Genomic DNA, 26,278 nt, shown 5'->3' with positions numbered 1-26,278 from the left:
CTAACTGACGCTGTTGTCTCTTGTGGGCGTGTACTAACTGACGCTGTTGTCTCTTGTGGGCGTGTACTAACTGACGCTGTTGTCTCTTGTGGGCGTGTACTAACTGACGCTGTTGTCTCTTGTGGGCGTGTACTAACTGACGCTGTTGTCTCTTGTGGGCGTGTACTAACTGACGCTGTTGTCTCTTGTGGGCGTGTACTAACTGACGCTGTTGTCTCTTGTGGGCGTGTACTAACTGACGCTGTTGTCTCTTGTGGGCGTGTACTAACTGACGCTGTTGTCTCTTGTGGGCGTGTACTAACTGACGCTGTTGTCTCTTGTGGGCGTGTACTAACTGACGCTGTTGTCTCTTGTGGGCGTGTATTAACTGACACTGTTGTCTCTTGTGGGCGTGTACTAACTAATGCTGTTGTCTCTTGTGGGCGTGTACTAACTGACGGTGTTGTCTCTTGTGGGCGTGTACTAACTGATACTGTTGTCTCTTGGGGGCGTGTACTAACTGATGCTGTTGTCTCTTGTGGGCGTGTACTAACTGATGCTATTGTCTCTTGTGGGTGTGTACTAACTGATGCTATTGTCTCTTGGGGGCGTGTATTAACTGATGCTATTGTCTCTTGTGGGCGTGTATTAACTGATGCTATTGTCTCTTGGGGGCGTGTATTAACTGATACTGTTGTCTCTTGTGGGTGTGTACTAACTGACGGTGTTGTCTCTTGTGGGCGTGTACTAACTGATGCTATTGTCTCTTGTGGGCGTGTACTAACTGATACTGTTGTATCTTGTGGGCATGTACTAACTGATGCTGTTGTCTCTTGTGGGTGTGTACTAACTGACGCTGTTGTCTCTTGTGGGCGTGTACTAACTGACACTGTTGTCTCTTGTGGGCGTGTACTAACTGACGCTGTTGTCTCTTGTGGGCGTGTATTAACTGACACTGTTGTCTCTTGTGGGCGTGTACTAACTGACGCTGTTGTCTCTTGTGGGCATGTATTAACTGACGCTGTTGTCTCTTGTGGGCGTGTACTAACTAATGCTGTTGTCTCTTGTGGGCGTGTACTAACTGACGGTGTTGTCTCTTGTGGGCATGTACTAACTGATACTGTTGTCTCTTGGGGGCGTGTACTAACTGATGCTGTTGTCTCTTGTGGGCGTGTACTAACTGATGCTATTGTCTCTTGGGGGCGTGTATTAACTGATGCTATTGTCTCTTGGGAGCGTGTATTAACTGATGCTATTGTCTCTTGTGGGCGTGTATTAACTGATGCTATTGTCTCTTGGGGGCGTGTATTAACTGATACTGTTGTCTCTTGTGGGCATGTACTCACTGACGGTGTTGTCTCTTGTGGGCGTGTACTAACTGATGCTATTGTCTCTTGTGGGCGTGTACTAACTGATACTGTTGTCTCTTGTGGGCGTGTACTAACTGATGCTATTGTCTCTTGTGGGCATGTACTAACTGATGCTATTGTCTCTTGTGGGTGTGTACTAACTGATACTGTTGTCTCTTGTGGGCATGTACTAACTGATGCTGTTGTCTCTTGTGGGCGTGTACTAACTGATGCTGTTGTCTCTTGTGGGCGTGTACTAACTGATGCTGTTGTCTCTTGTGGGCGTGTACTAACTGATGCTATTGTCTCTTGTGGGCGTGTACTAACTGATGCTATTGTCTCTTGGGGGCGTGTATTAACTGATGCTATTGTCTCTTGTGGGCGTGTATTAACTGATGCTATTGCCTCTTGGGGGCGTGTATTAACTGATACTGTTGTCTCTTGTGGGCGTGTACTCACTGACGGTGTTGTCTCTTGTGGGCGTGTACTAACTGATGCTATTGTCTCTTGTGGGCGTGTACTAACTGATACTGTTGTCTCTTGTGGGCGTGTACTAACTGATGCTATTGTCTCTTGTGGGCATGTACTAACTGATGCTATTGTCTCTTGTGGGCGTGTACTAACTGATACTGTTGTCTCTTGTGGGCATGTACTAACTGATGCTGTTGTCTCTTGTGGGTGTGTACTAACTGATGCTATTGTCTCTTGTGGGCGTGTACTAACTGACGCTATTGTCTCTTGTGGGCGTGTATTAACTGATGCTGTTGTCTCTTGTGGGCGTGTAATCTGTGGTTGGTAGAAGAGAGCAACTGGACTTGCTTGAAAAGTCTTGAAGACGTTTCGCCTCTCGTCCGAAAGGCATCATCAGTTCTGTCTGTCTCTGTTCAGTGATGGTCGTTCCAGGCTGACAAAATTGAACGATCCTCTCTGGCTAAGATGTCTGCCAGTTTTCTGGAAGTCCTCTCATACTCCCGCACTAGTCGAAGGGTACTCATCCCAAAGTGTGTAGAAACATATCTGTGAAGATATGTGGGCGTGTATTAACTGACGCTGTTGTCTCTTGGGGGCGTGTATTAACTGATACTGTTGTCTCTTGTGGACGTGTACTAACTGACGCTGTTGTCTCCTGTGGGCGTGTACTAACTGATGCTGTTGTCTCTTGTGGGCGTGTACTAACTGACGCTGTTGTCTCTTGTGGGCGTGTACTAACTGACGCTGTTGTCTCTTGTGGGCGTGTACTAACTGATACTGTTGTCTCTTGTGGGCGTGTACTAACTGACGCTGTTGTCTCTTGTGGGCGTGTACTAACTGATGCTATTGTCTCTTGTGGGCGTGTACTAACTGATACTGTTGTATCTTGTGGGCATGTACTAACTGATGCTGTTGTCTCTTGTGGGTGTGTACTAACTGACGCTGTTGTCTCTTGTGGGCGTGTACTAACTGACACTGTTGTCTCTTGTGGGCGTGTACTAACTGACGCTGTTGTCTCTTGTGGGCGTGTATTAACTGACACTGTTGTCTCTTGTGGGCGTGTACTAACTGACGCTGTTGTCTCTTGTGGGCATGTATTAACTGACGCTGTTGTCTCTTGTGGGCGTGTACTAACTAATGCTGTTGTCTCTTGTGGGCGTGTACTAACTGACGGTGTTGTCTCTTGTGGGCATGTACTAACTGATACTGTTGTCTCTTGGGGGCGTGTACTAACTGATGCTGTTGTCTCTTGTGGGCGTGTACTAACTGATGCTATTGTCTCTTGGGGGCGTGTATTAACTGATGCTATTGTCTCTTGGGAGCGTGTATTAACTGATGCTATTGTCTCTTGTGGGCGTGTATTAACTGATGCTATTGTCTCTTGGGGGCGTGTATTAACTGATACTGTTGTCTCTTGTGGGCATGTACTCACTGACGGTGTTGTCTCTTGTGGGCGTGTACTAACTGATGCTATTGTCTCTTGTGGGCGTGTACTAACTGATACTGTTGTCTCTTGTGGGCGTGTACTAACTGATGCTATTGTCTCTTGTGGGCATGTACTAACTGATGCTATTGTCTCTTGTGGGTGTGTACTAACTGATACTGTTGTCTCTTGTGGGCATGTACTAACTGATGCTGTTGTCTCTTGTGGGCGTGTACTAACTGATGCTGTTGTCTCTTGTGGGCGTGTACTAACTGATGCTGTTGTCTCTTGTGGGCGTGTACTAACTGATGCTATTGTCTCTTGTGGGCGTGTACTAACTGATGCTATTGTCTCTTGGGGGCGTGTATTAACTGATGCTATTGTCTCTTGTGGGCGTGTATTAACTGATGCTATTGCCTCTTGGGGGCGTGTATTAACTGATACTGTTGTCTCTTGTGGGCGTGTACTCACTGACGGTGTTGTCTCTTGTGGGCGTGTACTAACTGATGCTATTGTCTCTTGTGGGCGTGTACTAACTGATACTGTTGTCTCTTGTGGGCGTGTACTAACTGATGCTATTGTCTCTTGTGGGCATGTACTAACTGATGCTATTGTCTCTTGTGGGCGTGTACTAACTGATACTGTTGTCTCTTGTGGGCATGTACTAACTGATGCTGTTGTCTCTTGTGGGTGTGTACTAACTGATGCTATTGTCTCTTGTGGGCGTGTACTAACTGACGCTATTGTCTCTTGTGGGCGTGTATTAACTGATGCTGTTGTCTCTTGTGGGCGTGTAATCTGTGGTTGGTAGAAGAGAGCAACTGGACTTGCTTGAAAAGTCTTGAAGACGTTTCGCCTCTCGTCCGAAAGGCATCATCAGTTCTGTCTGTCTCTGTTCAGTGATGGTCGTTCCAGGCTGACAAAATTGAACGATCCTCTCTGGCTAAGATGTCTGCCAGTTTTCTGGAAGTCCTCTCATACTCCCGCACTAGTCGAAGGGTACTCATCCCAAAGTGTGTAGAAACATATCTGTGAAGATATGTGGGCGTGTATTAACTGACGCTGTTGTCTCTTGGGGGCGTGTATTAACTGATACTGTTGTCTCTTGTGGACGTGTACTAACTGACGCTGTTGTCTCCTGTGGGCGTGTACTAACTGATGCTGTTGTCTCTTGTGGGCGTGTACTAACTGACGCTGTTGTCTCTTGTGGGCGTGTACTAACTGACGCTGTTGTCTCTTGTGGGCGTGTACTAACTGATACTGTTGTCTCTTGTGGGCGTGTACTAACTGACGCTGTTGTCTCTTGTGGGCGTGTACTAACTGATGCTGTTGTCTCTTGTGGGCGTGTACTAACTGACGGTGTTGTCTCTTGTGGGCATGTACTAACTGATGCTGTTGTCTCTTGTGGGCGTGTACTAACTGATGCTATTGTCTCTTGTGGGCGTGTACTAACTGATGCTATTGTCTCTTGTGGGCGTGTACTAACTGATGCTGTTCTCTCTTGTGGGTGTGTACTAACTGACGCTGTTGTCTCTTGTGGGCGTGTACTAACTGACGCTGTTGTCTCTTGTGGGCGTGTACTAACTGACGCTGTTGTCTCTTGTGGGCGTGTACTAACTGACGCTGTTGTCTCTTGTGGGCGTGTATTAACTGACACTGTTGTCTCTTGTGGGCGTGTACTAACTAATGCTGTTGTCTCTTGTGGGCGTGTACTAACTGACGGTGTTGTCTCTTGTGGGCGTGTACTAACTGATACTGTTGTCTCTTGGGGGCGTGTACTAACTGATGCTATTGTCTCTTGTGGGTGTGTACTAACTGATGCTATTGTCTCTTGGGGGCGTGTATTAACTGATGCTATTGTCTCTTGTGGGCGTGTATTAACTGATGCTATTGTCTCTTGGGGGCGTGTATTAACTGATACTGTTGTCTCTTGTGGGTGTGTACTAACTGACGGTGTTGTCTCTTGTGGGCGTGTACTAACTGATGCTATTGTCTCTTGTGGGCGTGTACTAACTGATACTGTTGTATCTTGTGGGCATGTATTAACTGATGCTGTTGTCTCTTGTGGGTGTGTACTAACTGACGCTGTTGTCTCTTGTGGGCGTGTACTAACTGACACTGTTGTCTCTTGTGGGCGTGTACTAACTGACGCTGTTGTCTCTTGTGGGCGTGTATTAACTGACACTGTTGTCTCTTGTGGGCGTGTACTAACTGACGCTGTTGTCTCTTGTGGGCATGTATTAACTGACGCTGTTGTCTCTTGTGGGCGTGTACTAACTAATGCTGTTGTCTCTTGTGGGCGTGTACTAACTGACGGTGTTGTCTCTTGTGGGCATGTACTAACTGATACTGTTGTCTCTTGGGGGCGTGTACTAACTGATGCTGTTGTCTCTTGTGGGCGTGTACTAACTGATGCTATTGTCTCTTGGGGGCGTGTATTAACTGATGCTATTGTCTCTTGGGAGCGTGTATTAACTGATGCTATTGTCTCTTGTGGGCGTGTATTAACTGATGCTATTGTCTCTTGGGGGCGTGTATTAACTGATACTGTTGTCTCTTGTGGGCATGTACTCACTGACGGTGTTGTCTCTTGTGGGCGTGTACTAACTGATGCTATTGTCTCTTGTGGGCGTGTACTAACTGATACTGTTGTCTCTTGTGGGCGTGTACTAACTGATGCTATTGTCTCTTGTGGGCATGTACTAACTGATGCTATTGTCTCTTGTGGGTGTGTACTAACTGATACTGTTGTCTCTTGTGGGCATGTACTAACTGATGCTGTTGTCTCTTGTGGGCGTGTACTAACTGATGCTGTTGTCTCTTGTGGGCGTGTACTAACTGATGCTGTTGTCTCTTGTGGGCGTGTACTAACTGATGCTATTGTCTCTTGTGGGCGTGTACTAACTGATGCTATTGTCTCTTGGGGGCGTGTATTAACTGATGCTATTGTCTCTTGTGGGCGTGTATTAACTGATGCTATTGCCTCTTGGGGGCGTGTATTAACTGATACTGTTGTCTCTTGTGGGCGTGTACTCACTGACGGTGTTGTCTCTTGTGGGCGTGTACTAACTGATGCTATTGTCTCTTGTGGGCGTGTACTAACTGATACTGTTGTCTCTTGTGGGCGTGTACTAACTGATGCTATTGTCTCTTGTGGGCATGTACTAACTGATGCTATTGTCTCTTGTGGGCGTGTACTAACTGATACTGTTGTCTCTTGTGGGCATGTACTAACTGATGCTGTTGTCTCTTGTGGGTGTGTACTAACTGATGCTATTGTCTCTTGTGGGCGTGTACTAACTGACGCTATTGTCTCTTGTGGGCGTGTATTAACTGATGCTGTTGTCTCTTGTGGGCGTGTAATCTGTGGTTGGTAGAAGAGAGCAACTGGACTTGCTTGAAAAGTCTTGAAGACGTTTCGCCTCTCGTCCGAAAGGCATCATCAGTTCTGTCTGTCTCTGTTCAGTGATGGTCGTTCCAGGCTGACAAAATTGAACGATCCTCTCTGGCTAAGATGTCTGCCAGTTTTCTGGAAGTCCTCTCATACTCCCGCACTAGTCGAAGGGTACTCATCCCAAAGTGTGTAGAAACATATCTGTGAAGATATGTGGGCGTGTATTAACTGACGCTGTTGTCTCTTGGGGGCGTGTATTAACTGATACTGTTGTCTCTTGTGGACGTGTACTAACTGACGCTGTTGTCTCCTGTGGGCGTGTACTAACTGATGCTGTTGTCTCTTGTGGGCGTGTACTAACTGACGCTGTTGTCTCTTGTGGGCGTGTACTAACTGACGCTGTTGTCTCTTGTGGGCGTGTACTAACTGATACTGTTGTCTCTTGTGGGCGTGTACTAACTGACGCTGTTGTCTCTTGTGGGCGTGTACTAACTGATGCTATTGTCTCTTGTGGGCGTGTACTAACTGATACTGTTGTATCTTGTGGGCATGTACTAACTGATGCTGTTGTCTCTTGTGGGTGTGTACTAACTGACGCTGTTGTCTCTTGTGGGCGTGTACTAACTGACACTGTTGTCTCTTGTGGGCGTGTACTAACTGACGCTGTTGTCTCTTGTGGGCGTGTATTAACTGACACTGTTGTCTCTTGTGGGCGTGTACTAACTGACGCTGTTGTCTCTTGTGGGCATGTATTAACTGACGCTGTTGTCTCTTGTGGGCGTGTACTAACTAATGCTGTTGTCTCTTGTGGGCGTGTACTAACTGACGGTGTTGTCTCTTGTGGGCATGTACTAACTGATACTGTTGTCTCTTGGGGGCGTGTACTAACTGATGCTGTTGTCTCTTGTGGGCGTGTACTAACTGATGCTATTGTCTCTTGGGGGCGTGTATTAACTGATGCTATTGTCTCTTGGGAGCGTGTATTAACTGATGCTATTGTCTCTTGTGGGCGTGTATTAACTGATGCTATTGTCTCTTGGGGGCGTGTATTAACTGATACTGTTGTCTCTTGTGGGCATGTACTCACTGACGGTGTTGTCTCTTGTGGGCGTGTACTAACTGATGCTATTGTCTCTTGTGGGCGTGTACTAACTGATACTGTTGTCTCTTGTGGGCGTGTACTAACTGATGCTATTGTCTCTTGTGGGCATGTACTAACTGATGCTATTGTCTCTTGTGGGTGTGTACTAACTGATACTGTTGTCTCTTGTGGGCATGTACTAACTGATGCTGTTGTCTCTTGTGGGCGTGTACTAACTGATGCTGTTGTCTCTTGTGGGCGTGTACTAACTGATGCTGTTGTCTCTTGTGGGCGTGTACTAACTGATGCTATTGTCTCTTGTGGGCGTGTACTAACTGATGCTATTGTCTCTTGGGGGCGTGTATTAACTGATGCTATTGTCTCTTGTGGGCGTGTATTAACTGATGCTATTGCCTCTTGGGGGCGTGTATTAACTGATACTGTTGTCTCTTGTGGGCGTGTACTCACTGACGGTGTTGTCTCTTGTGGGCGTGTACTAACTGATGCTATTGTCTCTTGTGGGCGTGTACTAACTGATACTGTTGTCTCTTGTGGGCGTGTACTAACTGATGCTATTGTCTCTTGTGGGCATGTACTAACTGATGCTATTGTCTCTTGTGGGCGTGTACTAACTGATACTGTTGTCTCTTGTGGGCATGTACTAACTGATGCTGTTGTCTCTTGTGGGTGTGTACTAACTGATGCTATTGTCTCTTGTGGGCGTGTACTAACTGACGCTATTGTCTCTTGTGGGCGTGTATTAACTGATGCTGTTGTCTCTTGTGGGCGTGTAATCTGTGGTTGGTAGAAGAGAGCAACTGGACTTGCTTGAAAAGTCTTGAAGACGTTTCGCCTCTCGTCCGAAAGGCATCATCAGTTCTGTCTGTCTCTGTTCAGTGATGGTCGTTCCAGGCTGACAAAATTGAACGATCCTCTCTGGCTAAGATGTCTGCCAGTTTTCTGGAAGTCCTCTCATACTCCCGCACTAGTCGAAGGGTACTCATCCCAAAGTGTGTAGAAACATATCTGTGAAGATATGTGGGCGTGTATTAACTGACGCTGTTGTCTCTTGGGGGCGTGTATTAACTGATACTGTTGTCTCTTGTGGACGTGTACTAACTGACGCTGTTGTCTCCTGTGGGCGTGTACTAACTGATGCTGTTGTCTCTTGTGGGCGTGTACTAACTGACGCTGTTGTCTCTTGTGGGCGTGTACTAACTGACGCTGTTGTCTCTTGTGGGCGTGTACTAACTGATACTGTTGTCTCTTGTGGGCGTGTACTAACTGACGCTGTTGTCTCTTGTGGGCGTGTACTAACTGATGCTGTTGTCTCTTGTGGGCGTGTACTAACTGACGGTGTTGTCTCTTGTGGGCATGTACTAACTGATGCTGTTGTCTCTTGTGGGCGTGTACTAACTGATGCTATTGTCTCTTGTGGGCGTGTACTAACTGATGCTATTGTCTCTTGTGGGCGTGTACTAACTGATGCTGTTCTCTCTTGTGGGTGTGTACTAACTGACACTATTGTCACTTGTGGGCGTGTATTAACTGATGTTAATACACGCCCACAAGTGACACTATTGACAGTGTGTGTGTGAGACAGTGCGTCTGAGACAGTCTGTGTGTGAGACAGTGTGTGTGAGACAGTGTGCGTATGAGACAGTGTGCGTGTGAGACAGTGTGTGTGTGAGACAGTCTGTGTGTGAGACAGTCTGTGTGTGAGACAGTGTGTGTGAGACAGTCTGTGTGTGAGACAGTGTGTGTGAGACAGTGTGCGTATGAAACAGTGTGCATGTGAGACAGTGTGTGTGTGAGACAGTCTGTGTGTGAGACAGTGTGCGTGTGAGACAGTCTGTGTGTGAGACAGTGTGCGTGTGAGACAGTGTGTGTGTGAGAGTGTGTGTGTGACAGTGTGTGTGTGAGACAGTGTGTGTGTGACAGTGTGTGTGTGAGACAGTGTGTGTGAGACAGTGCGTGTGAGACAGTCTGTGTGTGAGACAGTGTGTGTGAGACAGTGCGTGTAAGACAGTGTGTGTGAGACAGTCTGTGTGTGAGACAGTGTGCATGTGAGACAGTGTGTGTGTGAGACAGTGTGTGTGTGTGTGTGTGACAGTGTGTGTAACAGTGTGTGCGTTAGACAGTGTGTGTGAGACAGTGTATGTGTGTGACAGTGTGTGCGTTAGACAGTGTGTGTGTGAGACAGTGTGTGTAACAGTGTGTGCGTTAGTGTGTGTGAGACAGTGTGTGTGTGAGACAGTGCGTGTGAGACAGTGTGTGTGACGTTTTCGGGTTCGGTTTATATTTCTGAGATGACGTCGTGCGTTTACGCCGTTGCGTGGACGGATGTGAGGAGCAGGAGACGACATGAGGAATGTAATAAACTGAACACAGCTGGTTTTAAACTGAGCTTTATTTTCACGTGTTTGTGAAATGCCTCATTAACGCCACCGCGCTCAGAGCGGATATTATATTCATGACATCACTGTGAGTCAGGCATGTTAATCATGATGTCATCATCGCCCATCCCCCGACACGCCCAGCAGTTCCAAACCTGCTCTTTACTCCTCTCATTATTTTTAGATGAGTGTGACTCCTTTTTCCAGGCTGCTGAGCTCCTCCCCCCACAGTCCAACCTCCAACACCATGTCAGCGTTCAGTGTTCATCTGCTTCGTGCAGTCAAAAGTTTGTACACCCCATACTCTGCTCATTCATTGGTGTTTCAAAATGGGTATTGTGACTATTTTCTGCAGTGTAGAACAAAACTGAAGACATCAAAAGTATGAAATAACATCTGGAACACATCTAGAATTAGATGTTAAATAAAAAAAAGTGTTAAAAAACAAAATCTTATATATTTTAGATTCTTCAGTGTATCCAGCGTTTCCCTTGATTACTCTTTCCACACTATTGGCATTCTCTTCACCAGCTTCACGAGGGAGTCACCTGGAACGCTTTTCAATTAACAGCTGTGTCTCATCAAAAGGTCATTAGTGGACAAGTTTCTTCCCATCTTAATGCGTTTGAGATCAAACAATAAATAGTAATACTAAATATACTAAATAAATAAATAGCCCTATTCCACAACTGCAGTAATCCATACAGTATTATATCAAGAACCAAACAACTGAGTAAAGAGAAACGATATCCATCCTGACTTTAGGACATGAAGTGACTTATCATTCAGAAAAATAATTCAGAAAAAACACTGAACAAGTGTTGCCAGGCAAAACAAACCGCGCCCGGTAGCACTTATATGAAGGAAGATATCGTGAAAAAACGATTTTGACCTTTTTGTTGACCTTGAGGGCAGCACGGTGGTGTAGTGATTAGCGCTGTCACCTCACAGCAAGAAGGTCCGGGTTCGAGCCCCGTGGCCGGCGAGGGCCTTTCTGTGTGGAGTTTGCATGTTCTCCCCGTGTCCGCGTGGGTTTCCTCCGGGTGCTCCGGTTTCCCCCACAGTCCAAAGACATGCAGGTTAGGTTAACTGGTGACTCTAAATTGAGCGTAGGTGTGAATGTGAGTGTGAATGGTTGTCTGTGTCTATGTGTCAGCCCTGTGATGACCTGGCGACTTGTCCAGGGTGAACCCCGCCTTTCACCCGTAGTCAGCTGGGATAGGCTCCAGCTCGCCTGCAACCCTGTAGAACAGGATAAAGCGGCTACAGATAATGAGATGAGATGAGATGTTGACCTTGACCTTGATTTTGACCTTGTGTGTGAGCATACTTGGCCAATAAACATGGTTCTGATTCTGAATCTCAGCTGCTCTCAGCCAATCAGAACACACCATACTGCGCTCAGCCAATCGGAACACACCGTACTGCTCTCAGCCAGTCGGAACACACCGTACTGCTCTCAGCCAATCAGAACACACCGTACTGCTCTCAGCCAATCGGAACACACCGTACTGCTGTCAGCCAATCGGAACACACCGTACTGCTCTCAGCCAATCGGAACACACCGTACTGCACTCAGCCAGTCAGAACACACTGTACTGCTGTCAGCCAATCAGAACACACCGTACTGCTCTCAGCCAATCGGAACACACCGTACTGCTCTCAGCCAGTCAGAACACACTGTACTGCTGTCAGCCAATCAGAACACACCGTACTGCTCTCAGCCAATCGGAACACACCGTACTGCTCTCAGCCAATCGGAACACACCGTACTGCACTCAGCCAGTCAGAACACACCGTACTGCTCTCAGCCAATCAGAACACACCGTACTGCTCTCAGCCAATCGGAACACACGGTACTGCGCTCAGCCAGTCGGAACACACCGTACTGCTCTCAGCCAGTCAGAACACACCGTACTGCTCTCAGCCAATCAGAACACATGGTACTGTGCTTAGTAATCGGAACACACCGTACTGCGCTCAGCCAATCAGAACACACCGTACTGCTCTCAGCCAATCAGAACACACCGTACTGCTCTCACACTGCACTGCGTGATTGTTACATTCTTACAGCATGATGACATAGTGGCGAGCGCCTCTATATGAAGCAGTAGCTACAAAAACCTTGACCTTGGCTGGATGACCCCCAAAATGTTGGAGGTTCTATTTGAGACCATCACCCATCTCTCATTGTGTACAAAACAAACAAAGAAACCCGACCGAAAACAATACCTCGCCCCCTGGTGGACTCCGTCCCGGGCGAGGTAATTAGAAGGTGTGTCCCAACTTTTGACAGGACACGCCTTCTTGAGTGGCTATCTCAGGCTATTTTCTTTAACCACACCCCCTTTTTGCTAGAGAGCTGTGATTGGACACTGATTGTATTTCCTGAGGGTGTGATTTGTGTGTGTACTTTTTGAAAAGATTTCGGTGTGGTGTGTGACGATTTCATCGTTAAATTGTGTGCGTGTTTAATTTAATCTCTTTACATGGCTTTTATGTTTTGTGGCTGAACAAGATGCAAACAGTGAAATGATGGTTTTAATTTTCACTAAGACGTGTTCTCTTCACGTCACACAATAAACAACTCCAGTGACTGATACACACTGCATTTCCACATGGCGAGGTTTCTGTGTGCTGCTCGCTGTGAGATAACACGCCACGCTGATGGCTTTTCTCCTCGTCCCAAACGTCACGTTCACATGAAATCCTCTCCGTAATAAGCGACACTTACTTTAGACTGATTTTTGTCTGGAGGACGTTTTAGAGTTCAGTGTTTTAGAGTGCGGTGAAGATCAGCTGGACTAAACGAAAAAACCTGATTTTATTTATTTGTTAGTTTACCATTGAGGACTTAACCGGACATATTCCCAAGAAATCCTGTTTGTTTGTTTGTTTGTTTGTTTGTAAACTGTAGCAATAATCATTAACAATCTTATTTTTTCAGGCTTCAAAAATCAATTGATGTAAACACATTTTGTTTTTTCACTCATTCACTTGTTTATAAAATTATACAATATGTTTATAATTTTCATTAGTTTTATAATAGATTTTTTGCTTATTTGGTTATTTATATATTTTTTGTCTGTTTGTTTACTATTGTTATTTTACTATTATATTAAAAATTTGAACTTTTTCATTTATTTACGATCTGTTTAATTTCTGTGCTTGTTTTGTTTGTGTTTATTTTCTTGTGTTTTGTTTGTTTTATTTCCTTACTTAAAACACAAACATACAAAAATAAGATTGTTTTCTTACTGAATAAATCTATTTGTTAGTTATTTTGTTTTTATTTAGTAATGTTTCCGTTTTTGCTTGTTTTTTTGCCAGCATTACCCTAATTTGTGTATTTATTTATTTGTTTTCTAATTGTTCTTTTTATGATGTTGTATATGCTTGTGTACATTTCACCAAAACATTTTTACTTTAATTTAATAGATAGATAGATAGATAGATAGATAGATAGATAGATAGATAGATAGATAGATAGATTTACTAACTGGTATCAGTTTTATTTCCGCGCCTTGTTTACCACAGCCTTATTGGCATTAAGCTGTATACACTGTACTGATGGAGTGTGTTCTGGGATTAAGACTAATAACCACCGTTTACTGGTTCCGCTGGAACTCTGACTGGAAATCCCAGTGTTCAGTGCGACAGATGATGATTTATTAGCGTGTGAGAGTTCAGGTCAATTTTCACATCAATATCAGGAGAAAAAAACTGTAAAAGTATCACTGGGACACACACACACACACACACACACACACACACACATGATTGAATGTTTGTTGAATTGAGGAGATAAAGAGAAAGAGGAGTGACAGGAGAGCGCTGTGTGAGTGAATCAGACAGGAAATGAGGCAGAAAATAAGAGATTCTGTCTCACTCTCTCAGGGTCTGAACAATAACGACCTCATTACACAGAAACACATCATACCATCATGACAGAGAGGGGGCAGAGAGAGAGAGATGCAGAGAGAGAGACAGAGAGAAGGAGAGAGAGAGAGAGAGAGAGAGAGACACTGAGAGAGGGAGCGAAAGAGAGACAGACAGAGAGACTGGAGAGAGAGACAGACAGAGAGAGACAGAAAGAGAGAGATACAGAGTGAGAGAGACAAAGAGTGAGAGAGAGAGACAAACAGAGAGAGAGGGAGAGACAGAGAGAGAGAGAGGGAAAGAGAGACAAAGAGAGTGAGAGAGAGACAGACAGGGAGAGACAGACAGAGAGGGAGAGAGAGAGACAGAGTGAGAGGGAGAGAGACAGAGAGAGGGTGAAACAGACAGAGGGAGAGAGAGAGAGAGACTGATGGAGAGACAGAAGGAGAGAGTGAAAGAGAGAGACAGAGAGAGAGACTGATGGAGAGAGAGAGAGAGACTGATGGGGAGACAGAGAGAGAGACAGAGAGACTGATGGAGAGAGAGACCTTTATTTTATATTGTTTTATTTTTATTATCAGTCGTTGAGGCGAGTGAATAATGCAGACGTTAGCATCTACAGCTAACACTAACAGCTCATTTCAAAAATGCTAATATGAACGCTAATAACTAATTTAGCTCGAATATCAGCAAAATGCTCAGGACGAATCACAACGCGTCCGCCTGCAACCCAGGACCTGACTAACCACCGCACGAACGACAAACCTGAGCGCGAGCTAACACACAGCGGATCTGTTTCAGTGTTCAAGGTCTCAGTGTTATATCCAAACTAACCTGTGTGTGTTAGGGTTTTGCTGGGATTCGAACCTGGTTCGTTGGTGTGATGATCCAGCAAACCCCCACTAGGCCACCAGGGGGATGACTCAAATGCAGAGGCGTGAGGCGGAAGTAGAAAAAGAATCAAAAAGGTTTATTTAAACTATATACACTATATACAGGGCAAAACAAAAGACAAAAAAAACCAAAGAGTGTAATCCAAAAGAAAAGCAAAGTGCAAAAATACAAAAGCTAAGAAGATCAAAAAAACACAGTACAAAGGAAACTGGAGATAAACATAACAGCACAAAGACTCCGTGACAAGAGGACTGAACTCAGGGGTATAAATAGACAAACTAATTAAGGACACAGGTGAAGATAATTAGGCAATTAACACAAACACAAGACACAGGAACAGTGGCGGCCTCTAGAGGCCAAAATAAACACGACATGAAAAGGAAATAACAGCGGCCTCTAGAGGCCAAAACAGTCCTAGTCCTAACAGGACCCCCCCCTCTAGGAGCGTCTCCTGACGTTCCCAGGGCGATCCGGATGGGCCGAATGGAAGTCCCGACATAGTTCTTTATCAAGGACATCCCGAGCAGGAACCCAGCAGCGCTCCTCAGGACCATAGCCCTCCCAGTCCACCAGATATTGCAACCCGCCGCGGACCCGGCGGGAGTCAAGCAGGCGATTCACAGTGAACACAGTCTGCCCCTGGAAGATGCGGGGGGGTGGGGGGTTCCTAGGGGCAGGGGCATACGTAGACGTCAGTACGGGCCGTAACAGGGAAACATGGAAAGTGGGGTTGATCCTCAGAGTCCGGGGCAACTGGAGCCGGTAGGAGACAGGGTTCACCCTGCGCACCACCTTGAAGGGGCCAATGTAGCGAGGAGCAAGCTTGCGGTTCTCCACCCGCAGTGGAAGGTCCTTAGTGGACAGCCAAACACGCTGCCCAGGGCGGAAAGCGTGTGCAGGTCTTCTATGGCGGTTGGCCTGAGTCTGGTTGGTTCTGGAGGTCTGTATGAGGGTCTTCCTGACCTTGCTCCAGGTCTTGCGACACCGTCTCACATATTGGTTGACCGAGGGCACCCCCGCGTCCTCCTCCTGGTCCGGGAACAGAGGTGGCTGGAACCCGAATTGGCACTGGAATGGCGACAGCTTGGTGGCCGATGACTGCAGGGTGTTGTGGGCGTACTCCGCCCATGGCAGCCAGGTGCTCCACGATGTCGGGTTATCCATAGCCAGGCCTCGCAGGGTGGTTTCCAGGTCCTGGTTGAGCCTCTCCGTCTGACCATTGGACTGTGGGTGAAACCCAGAGGAGAGGCTGGCAGTGGCTCCGATGACCTTGCAGAACCCGTGCCACACTCGGGAGGAGAACTGGGGCCCTCGGTCTGAGACGATGTCCTGTGGAAGACCAAAGACTCGGAAGACATGATTAAACAAAAGTTTCGCAGTTTCAAGAGCAGAGGGGAGTTTGCACAGTGGTATGAAGCGGCAGGCCTTGGAGAATCTGTCAACTAAGACCAAAATGACCGTGTTACCTTGTGACTCAGGGAGACCCGTGATAAAGTCGACTGCCACGTGGGACCAGGGACGCCGGGGAATGGTCAGAGGATGCAGGAGACCCTGGGGACGCTGTCGTGGGTTCTTGGTTCTGGTGCAAACCTCACAGGACAGGACAAATGACCTTACTTCCTGCTCCATGTTAGGCCACCAGAAGCGTCTTTTCAGGAAGTCCAGGGTCCTCCGAGCTCCCGGGTGGGCGGTGAGAGGGGAAGAGTGACCCCACTGGAGAACCTTGGCCCGGGCTTGATGTGGGACGTACAAGAGGCCTGGTGGCCCCGTCCCAGGACCGGGGTCCTGGCGTTGGGCTCGTCGGACAGCCTCCTCAATACCCCAGCGGACAGGGGCCACAATCCGGGACACAGGGATAATAGGCCCGACTTCATTCTCCCTGTTAGTGGCAGAGAACAGTCTGGACAGTGCGTCAGGTTTGGTGTTCTTGGAGCCGGGGCGGTATGAGAGGGTGAAGTCAAATCGACTGAAAAACAGGGCCCACCTAGCCTGTCGAGGGTTCAGTCTCTTGGCTTGCTGGAGGTACTCCAGGTTCTTGTGGTCAGTCCAAACCAGGAATGGATGTTGTGCTCCCTCCAGCCAGTGCCTCCACTCCTCAAGGGCCAGTTTGACCGCTAGCAGTTCTCGATCCCCCACATCGTACCGGGACTCAGCAGGACTCAGGCGGTGGGAGAAGTAAGCGCAGGGGTGCAGCTTTCCTTCCGAACGTTGAGAGAGCACCGCGCCGACACCACTGTCCGAGGCGTCCACCTCCACGATGAATGGTTGGGAGGTGTCCGGGAGAACCAGAATGGGTGCCGTGCAGAAGCGGTCCTTGAGGTCTTTGAACGCCTTTTCTGCCTGAGGAGACCAGCCATAAGATCCACCTGTCCCTTTGGTGAGGTCTGACATGGGTGCTGCCACAGAACTGAAGTTCCTGATGAACTTGCGGTAGAAGTTAGCGAATCCTAAGAACCGCTGAACCTCCTTAACGGACTTGGGAGTAGACCAATCCCGGACGGCCAGGGTCTTGGCAGGGTCCATTTGGAGTTGGCCTGTCCGTACAATAAATCCCAGAAAGGAGACCTCGGGAACATGAAATTCGCATTTCTGGGCCTTGGCGAACAGATTGTTCTGTAGCAGCCTCTGGAGAACCTGGCGGACATGGTGGCGGTGCTCCTGCACGGTCTTGGAAAAGATAAGGATGTCATCGAGGTAGACAAAAACGTATAGGTTAATCATGTCCCTTAAGACGTCGTTGATTAGGGCCTGAAAAACAGCTGGTGCGTTGGTGAGTCCGAAGGGCATCACCTGGTATTCGTAGTGCCCAGACGGGGTGTTAAAGGCAGTCTTCCACTCGTCTCCCTGTCGGATACGGATGAGGTGGTATGCGTTCCGTAGGTCCAACTTGGTGAAGACGGTGGCGCCTTGGAGCAGGTCGAAAGCTGTGGACATCAGCGGAAGGGGATATCGGTTGCGCACAGTGATCTTATTCAGGCCCCTGTAATCAATACATGGTCGGAGCCCCCCATCCTTCTTGCCGACAAAGAAGAAGCCGGCTCCAGCAGGTGAAGTGGAGGGTCGAATAAACCCAGAGACCAGGGCATCTTTGAGGTATTCCTCCATGGCCTTGCGTTCTGGCTGAGAGAGTGAAAACAGTCTGCCACGAGGAGGGGTAGTCCCAGGGAGCAAGTCGATGGCACAGTCGTAGGCCCGGTGCGGAGGAAGAACGGCGGCCCTGCTCTTGCTGAATACCTCCTTGAGATCCCAGTACTCTGTGGGAACTTGAGATAACTCGGTGAGATCAGGGGGCTCGGCAGGAGACACAGGAGAGCTAGAGAGCAGACAAGAGGCATGGCATGCAGGGCCCCATTCCACAACCTGGCTAGTTACCCAGTCTATGCGAGGGTTGTGGCGAGTAAGCCAAGGAAGGCCTAGAATAACTGGGAACTCAGGTGAAGGAATCAGGTGCAGGGATATTTCTTCCTTGTGACCTTGAGACTGGAGGAAGACTGGAGAAGTAACTTGAGTGACTCTTCCATCACCTAACGCTTGGCCATCGAGGGCAGACACAGACAGAGGGACTTCAAGAGGTGCAGTAGGTATATTGATGCTTTGGGCGAAGTGAATATCCATAAAGTTCCCAGCCGCCCCTGAGTCTATCAAAGCTTGACAAGAGTGGACAGACTCACCCCAGGAGATGGAGACCGGGATGTAGATTCCTTGGCCAGGGAGTCCGGGAGAGAGAGTAGGCCCCGTCACAACCCTCCCTCGGCTGGACGGGGCGGTCCTTTTCCCAAGAGTTCGGGACATGATGCTCGGAAGTGACCAGGCTTGCCACAGTAGATGCAGCACTTGTCTCTCCTTCTGCGCTCCCTCTCAGATGCGGAGAGGCGAGTACGACCCACTTGCATGGGTTCTGGACAGTCACTGAAGGAGGTAGACGGTCTCCAGGTAGAGGTAGGGAGGCTGGGGGGGCTCAAGGCTTGGTGGCGTTCTCTCATCCTGTTGTCCAGACGAATAGCATGTGAGATGAGGGTTTCGAGGTCACTTGGGCATCCAATAGAGGCCAGACCGTCCTTGATGGGGTCAGACAGACCATGGTGGAAGGCTGACACCAGGGCAGTCTCGTTCCATCCACTTACTGCTGCGAGTGTTCGGAACGAGATGGCGTAATCTGCGACGCTTCCTCCTTGCCGGATGGACATGAGCTTTCGGGCTGCGTCGGTACTGATGTCTGCCTGATCGAAGACCCGAAGCATCTCTTCAGAAAACAGCTGGAAATCAAAGCACTCAGGTCCCTGTCTTTGCCAGATAGCAGTAGCCCAGGCTCGCGCCTTACCAGCTAATAAGGTGATCACAAAGGCAATCTTGCGGCGATCCGTAGTGTAGGTGGTAGGCTGAAGCTCAAAGGTGAGTTGACACTGGGTAAGGAACTCTCGGCACTCACTGTGCTTGCCGTCATACCTCTGTGGTGCAGGAAGGCTGGGTTCGCGAGGTGAAGAAGGCAGCATTGCAGGAGGCACTGGAGCAGGAGTGGGAGCTGGATCAGGAGCAGGAACTGGATCAGGAGCAGGAGATGCAGGCAGAGATGTCAGCTGTGCCAGGGTTTTCCCAATTTGCTGAAGCAGTTCCTCGTGGCGAGCGAGGGCCTCACGTTGGCTGGTGAGCGTACGTCCATGAGCGTCCATGGTTGCTCCGAAGCGTGTCAAAGCTGCCATAATTCCCTGAAGGTTGGCCGGGTAGACAGTTGAAGCAGCCTCTGCTGAGTCGGTCATGACGGAGTCTTTCTGTTAGGGTTTTGCTGGGATTCGAACCTGGTTCGTTGGTGTGATGATCCAGCAAACCCCCACTAGGCCACCAGGGGGATGACTCAAATGCAGAGGCGTGAGGCGGAAGTAGAAAAAGAATCAAAAAGGTTTATTTAAACTATATACACTATATACAGGGCAAAACAAAAGACAAAAAAAACCAAAGAGTGTAATCCAAAAGAAAAGCAAAGTGCAAAAATACAAAAGCTAAGAAGATCAAAAAAACACAGTACAAAGGAAACTGGAGATAAACATAACAGCACAAAGACTCCGTGACAAGAGGACTGAACTCAGGGGTATAAATAGACAAACTAATTAAGGACACAGGTGAAGATAATTAGGCAATTAACACAAACACAAGACACAGGAACAGTGGCGGCCTCTAGAGGCCAAAATAAACACGACATGAAAAGGAAATAACAGCGGCCTCTAGAGGCCAAAACAGTCCTAGTCCTAACAGTGTGTGTGTGTGTGTGTGTGTGTGTGTGTGTGTGTGTGTGTGTGTGTTTCAGTGACGGATGAGGACACAGTTAAGCGGTACTACGCTAAATTTGAGGAGAAGTTCTTTCAGACATGCGAGAAGGAGCTGTCCAAGATCAACACCTTCTACTCAGGTAAACGTTCCTCATTACAGCTTCAGCACGTTGATCAGAATTAATTAACCACATTCTCTAACCAGCCAACACAGCCTGCATAACACATCTGTACATCAATCACCTCAATAAAGACACTCCCCGGCCACTTTAACCTCCTAAGGCCCAAGCTGTTTTTTTACATGAATTTTTTATTTCTCTTTGCTATTTGGGCTTATTAGAACCTGATTAGAATAAAAACTAAGCATCATCTTTGATATGATGTACTTTTAGAGAAAAAGTATGTCCACATATGTGGATTCTTGTTCCGAATTTCTAAAAAGTGCTGTCCACGCATGTGACCGCTAAGCCCTAGGAGGTTAATAGGAACGTGCTGTTGGTTCTAAGATCCCTGTTCTTGGCTGCAGGAGTGGAACCCAATGTGTTCTTCTGCTGTTGCATGCTGAGATGCTTTTCTGCTCACCGCGGTTGTAAAGAGTGATTATATGAGTTACTATATCCTTCCTGGCAAAAAAGCTCGAACCAATCTGTCCATTTTCCTCTGAACCTCTCTTATCAACAAGGCGTTTTCATAAAATCACGCAGATCCAAATCAAGAGCTTCAGTTAATGTTCACAATGTTCAAACATCAGAACGGGAAACACTGTGATCTCACAGTGTGACTTTCTCTCACTGTGGTATGGGTGTTGGTTTGATCCAGATGGACTGGTTTGAGTATTTCAGAAGCTGCTGATCTCCTGGGGTTTTCACACACAACACTCTCTAGAGTTTACACAGAATGGTGCAGAAAACAAAAAACACTGAGTGAGTGAGCGACAGTTCTGTGGGTGGAAAGTAAACAAACGCCTTGTTGATAAGAGAGGGTCAGAGCGAAATGGACAGATTGGTTTGGGCTTTTTGTCAGGAAGGATATAGTAACTCATATAATCACTCTTTACAACCGCGGTGAGCAGAAAAGCATCTCAGCATGCAACAGCAGAACAGAAGAACACACTGGGTTCCACTCCTGCAGCCAAGAACAGGGATCTGAGAATCAGTTCCTATTAAAGTGGCAATGGCTCATTACCTGTACATACTGATATCTCAGCTCGATCACCTGCCACGCCCGGCTGTAGTATTCAGTACATCAGTTTGATTACTGTGTGTTGTAGCCTTCGTACGTGTGCAGATACAGCATGGGAATGTTTTGGCAACTTACCGATTTTCCTGAATAAAATGATGACACACACATGGTCTACAGCAGTGTCTCTGATTTCACTGATGACTTCTGTTCTTGGTCGTTCTTGTCCATGTCCACCTTTCCATCTGTCCCTTTGTCTTGCACGTCCTCTCTGACCTCGTCCCTGTCCGTCTTGCTCCATTGTGTGTTTAAAACCAAAACCTTTGATATTGTGTTGGCGTCTGTTGATTGGTTGAGAGTTGGTTTGCAGGAAGGAGTTAACCAGGTGCTAACCTGCCCCAGTGAGGAAGTGAGCATGAGCACCTGCTGCCATTTTGTAGTGATTTGCTTGATCAGACATGCCCATGTGATTTTTGTTTCACTAAATGATCACTGTGTCTTGAGTTTTGCGAAACGTCCTTTAGCAATGAGGAGCGACGAACAAACAACGGGAAGGTGTTTGCTCTTTAGCCGAGATGGATTTGGAGTTGTGGTTAAACACCTGAGAAATACTGTAACTCTATAACCGTGTGTGTGTGTGTGTGTGTGTGTGTGTGTGTGTGTGTGGTCAGTATTTTGCATGTCCTTAATGGAGCACATGACCTTCACAGCTCACACACTTGTCCATAATACACAGCTTTATTTTTAACTCATGTTTGTAATTTACTGACATTCAGGTTTAGTGTCGCATGATAGGTAAGTGATAAATCGTGTGTGTGTGTGTGTGTGTGTGTGTGTGTGTGTGTGTACTTAACGATTAGCTGGCAATGACACAAATTTCTTCTGGGAAGTGTTGCATTGCCAGCAATTTGTCTAAACCTCAAACACACTCGTATTGTTCCAACAGAGTTGTGCTGAACACACACACACACACACTGTCACCCTCTTAATCATTTTCTGACCCTGATATGCCCCTGCTCCTCTCTATCTGCCTCTCTGATTATTAATAGTGTGGGCGTGGTGGAGTGTTTTGCTGAAGTTAACACACACACACACACACACACACACACACACAGAAGTTTATGTTAACCAACCTTGGAGAAGGGCGTGTGTGTGTGTGTGTGTGTGTGTGTGTGTGTGTGTGTGTGCGTGCGTGTGCTCTTGTTGGCTCCTGAGGGTGTGTTTCGTCTGGGGGTCTCTCACACTCGGTGACACACTGCCTCATATTCACAAGTCTGCGCAACTCGATCTGCCGGCCCACTTCCTATGAAACAGAGATGCCTGTTTACCCTCCACACACACACACACACACACACACACACACACGTTCATGAAAGTGTTCCAGGAAAGCCAGGTCTATATCAGGAGCTCAGTTCCACTACAGGAAGACAAGGACTAAAAGCTCCAGCAGCTGAACTGGGATCAAATTAGAAAAAAAAATCTTTAGCTAACTTATACTAGCTAATTATTTTCATATACAGTGCTGTGCATAAGTATTCACCCCCACCCCTTTGTAATGGAACTGAAATGGACTTCATTGGGATTATACATCATAAACATTATCATATAGAAATAAAAAACACCGTTAGAGAAGGTGCTTACAGGATCTCTGTCGCCTGCCATCCATTCGAATCCAGATGATGTCACAGATATTCATGTCTAGGAGACCAAGAAAGCAACATTGGCAGTGCTGTTTGGGTGGGAGGGGCATGCTCTGTCTCTCCTTGTCAATCAGAGGGACAGTAGCCAATCGTGGGCGTCTGTGAGTTCATGTGTGCGGAAGAGGGCAGATAGCGCTTTACTCTGAGTCTGTTACACCGCCCAGTGATGCAGCACGAGTTTGATGGCTTTATGTGTCTCAGAAAAAGCATGTGTTAGCCTTCACACTCCATGTATGATCAAGAATTTAGCCAAACCAAATTATGGAGAAAATGGTGGAGAAATAATTTGTAAACAAAGCCATATGTTTTGAGTTCAACCTTTTCTGAACCTTGTCAAGTCCGACAGAAGGCATGTTGGAATCTCAGCAAATGTCTTCAAAGGTTCTTTGGTCTTTTAAGATTAGAGCAAAATTAAACTTTATGGCCTTGGCACAAAGTGCTCCATTTGGCGGAACCCCAACACTGAGAAGACCATATCCTCACAATGAAGCGTGGTGGTGGTAGCATCATGTTGTGTGGATGCTTTTCATCAGCAGGGATTCGGAAACTGGAAAGGGTTAAGGGCAGGAAGGTTGAAGCCGAATCCATGGCAACTCTAGAGTGGTTCCGAAGGGAAAAACAAAGAATGTTATAACATTAGACTGGTCCAATCAAAGACCAGACCTCGGTCCGATTGAGTCTCTGTGGCAAGACGTCGCTGAAGATCAACAACACCTCATGTAGCTGTGGATAAAATGATGTCAGCAGCTGTCCTGGGTTCTAATGAAGATCTGTGGCTATTTCCTGTGTGTGTGTGTGTGTGTGTGTGTGTGTGTGTGTGTGTTGTAGAGAAGTTAGCAGAAGCTCAACGGCGTTTCTCCACACTGCAGAACGAGCTGCAGTCGTCTGTGGATGCTCAGCGAGAGAGCATCATGGGAAAGAGCAGGAAGACGGGTCTGGCACTGAGCAACGAGGAGAGGAACAAACACCGCAACATCAAAGACCTGAAACTGGCCTTCAGCGAGTTCTACCTCAGCCTCATCCTCCTTCAGAACTACCAGGTACACCTGTCTGTCTCTCTGTCTGTCTGTGTATCTGTCTGTCTGTCTGACTATCTCTACCTCTGCCTCCTAAAAAACTGTTTATCTCTCTACCTGTCTGTCTACCTCAGCCTCATCGTCTTGCAGAACTATCAAGTGTACCTGTCTGTCTCTCTATCTGTCTGTGTACTTGTCTGTCTCTCTCTCTCTCTCTCTCTGTCTGTCTGTCTGTCTGTCTACTTCTGCCTCCTGGAAAACTTACACCTGTCTATCTGTCTACCTGTCTGTCTACCTCAGCCTCATTCTCCTGAAGAACTACCCTGTACATCTGTCTGGCTGTCTCTCTGTCTGTGTGCCTCCTGCAGAAATACCTGGTTCTGCTGTTTGTTTGTCTCTCTGTCTGTCTGCTTGTCTGAGGAAACCTCGTTGGTTCTCCCCCTGTTCTTCTGCAGAACCTCAACTTTACTGGGTTCCGTAAGATCCTGAAGAAACACGATAAGATCCTGGAGACGCAGCGCGGAGCCGACTGGCGCGTCTCACACGTGGAGGTCGCACCTTTCTATACGTGCAAAAAGATTACACAGCTCATCACTGAGACCGAGGTATACACACACACACACACACACACACACAACTTTAATATTACACAAAGTCATAACCTACTATTTGTGATGCTGCCATAACACTTGGAACACTCAGCTAGCTAACATCTCTTGATTGATAGCATGTGCTTATGCCGACGTACTATTTTAGCATTGTAATGTGTGGTTTGGGACGCAGCCCGTCACAGGCTGCATGTTTGGAATGAATGATTTAGTATGTTTTCTTGGCTGTGTCCCAAACTATGTAGTTCTGTATCAAATAGTTGTACATTGTTAATCATTTAGCAGCTGGCAGCTGTGTCAAGTCAAGTCAAGTTTATCTGTATCGCGCTTTTAACAATAAACAGTGTCTCAAAGCAGCTTTACAGAATTTGAACGACTTAAAACATGAGCTAATTTTATCCCTAATCTATCCCCAATGATGAAGCCTGTGGCGACGGTGGCAAGGAAAAACTCCCTCAGACGACATGAGGAAGAAACCTCGAGAGGAACCAGACTCAAAAGGGAACCCATCCTCATTTAGGCAACAACAGACAGCCTGACTATAATATTAACAGTTTTAACATGAAGTCAGTTTCGTTGATGTTATAAACTCTTCATTGATGGAAACTTGAGTGCAAAACTGTTCATGACAACTGCAGTCCTAAAGTCAGCAAGCCAACTGTAGTCCTCAGCCATAAAAGCATTACTGTAAGAGTCCAGAGCGTCCTCCAAGTGTGACTTTCAACTGTCCTCATGGGGCCGTCTTCCACAGGAGCGATGTGATGAGACTCCAGCCAGACACAGGGCACCAGGATGGATCAGGCAGGCCCGAGGAGCAGAAGAGGTTCAGCATCTCAATCTCAGGACCGACATGTAACTCAGAGGGACAGATTGGAGGGGGAGAGAGGGAGAGAAAACACAGGTTGTTAGGTATGCCCAATGTCACCTGAATAAGTAGGAACAGTATGCATATTGCACTGAGTACAAGCAGGGACTCCGGCAACTAACTATGACAGCATAACTAAAAGGGGAGAGCCAGAAGGTAACACAGGCATGAGGGAGCCCCGGGACATAAAGCAGCAGCCACTACACCGTCAACAAACTCGAGTGAGCAAGCGAGTGGGGACTGACAGCATCCATACATCCCAGTTTACCAAAACACTCTGTCTGAGGATCCTCCAGATCTACACCTTTACCTCATAAACAGCTGTGTATGGCCACGCCCTCAACCACATACACCTGGTACCTCACCTACAGGCTGTTTTGACACCCTGTTTAGTAGAAAAGATAGTGTGTGGTTTGGGATGTAACCCACAGCTGTGTGCATTTGGAATTAATCGGGATTTTATCAAATGGACTGCATCCCAAATCACACACCACTTCACTGAAGAGGACATCAGATATGTGGTGCCGTGGTGACACACGACAGTATTTTGGGATCAGTAATGTCGCATGACGTTTGGGACACAGCCACATTAAAGAAAGCTTTGTAGTGAAGGTTAAATGCCGTTAAATGCCTGTTTTGACCTTTGACCCTGTGTGTTTAAGACCCTGGTGACCACAGAGCTGGAGGGCGGAGACCGACAGAAAGCCATGAAGAGACTAAGAGTCCCACCACTGGGGGCAGCACAGGTATACACACACACACACACACACACACACACAC

General features: G+C 47.2%; 1 protein-coding gene and 1 long non-coding RNA gene across 2 annotated transcripts in view; one reads left to right on the top strand and one right to left on the bottom strand.

Annotated features, from left to right (window-relative positions):
- The window catches only part of LOC132893461 (uncharacterized), a 113,403-nt gene extending 91,608 nt beyond the window's left edge, over positions 1 to 21,795 (bottom strand). The window contains exon 1 of the long non-coding RNA XR_009655561.1: positions 21,448 to 21,795. This is a non-coding gene — a long non-coding RNA (uncharacterized LOC132893461). The remainder of the gene's footprint in view (positions 1 to 21,447) is intronic.
- xpr1a (xenotropic and polytropic retrovirus receptor 1a) overlaps positions 1 to 26,278 on the top strand; it is a 151,350-nt gene that overhangs the window by 109,682 nt on the left and 15,390 nt on the right. Inside the window, exons 3-6 of the mRNA XM_060932620.1 lie at positions 20,169 to 20,270; positions 23,838 to 24,049; positions 24,481 to 24,630; positions 26,161 to 26,244. Coding sequence (XP_060788603.1) covers positions 20,169 to 20,270; positions 23,838 to 24,049; positions 24,481 to 24,630; positions 26,161 to 26,244 — 548 coding nt within the window. The remainder of the gene's footprint in view (positions 1 to 20,168; positions 20,271 to 23,837; positions 24,050 to 24,480; positions 24,631 to 26,160; positions 26,245 to 26,278) is intronic.

The sequence above is a fragment of the Neoarius graeffei genome, chromosome 10 (assembly GCF_027579695.1).
Source record: "Neoarius graeffei isolate fNeoGra1 chromosome 10, fNeoGra1.pri, whole genome shotgun sequence".
NCBI lineage: Eukaryota > Metazoa > Chordata > Actinopteri > Siluriformes > Ariidae > Neoarius > Neoarius graeffei.
Note: the sequence above shows the minus strand (reverse complement) of the source record. Positions and strands in the feature narration are given on the sequence as shown.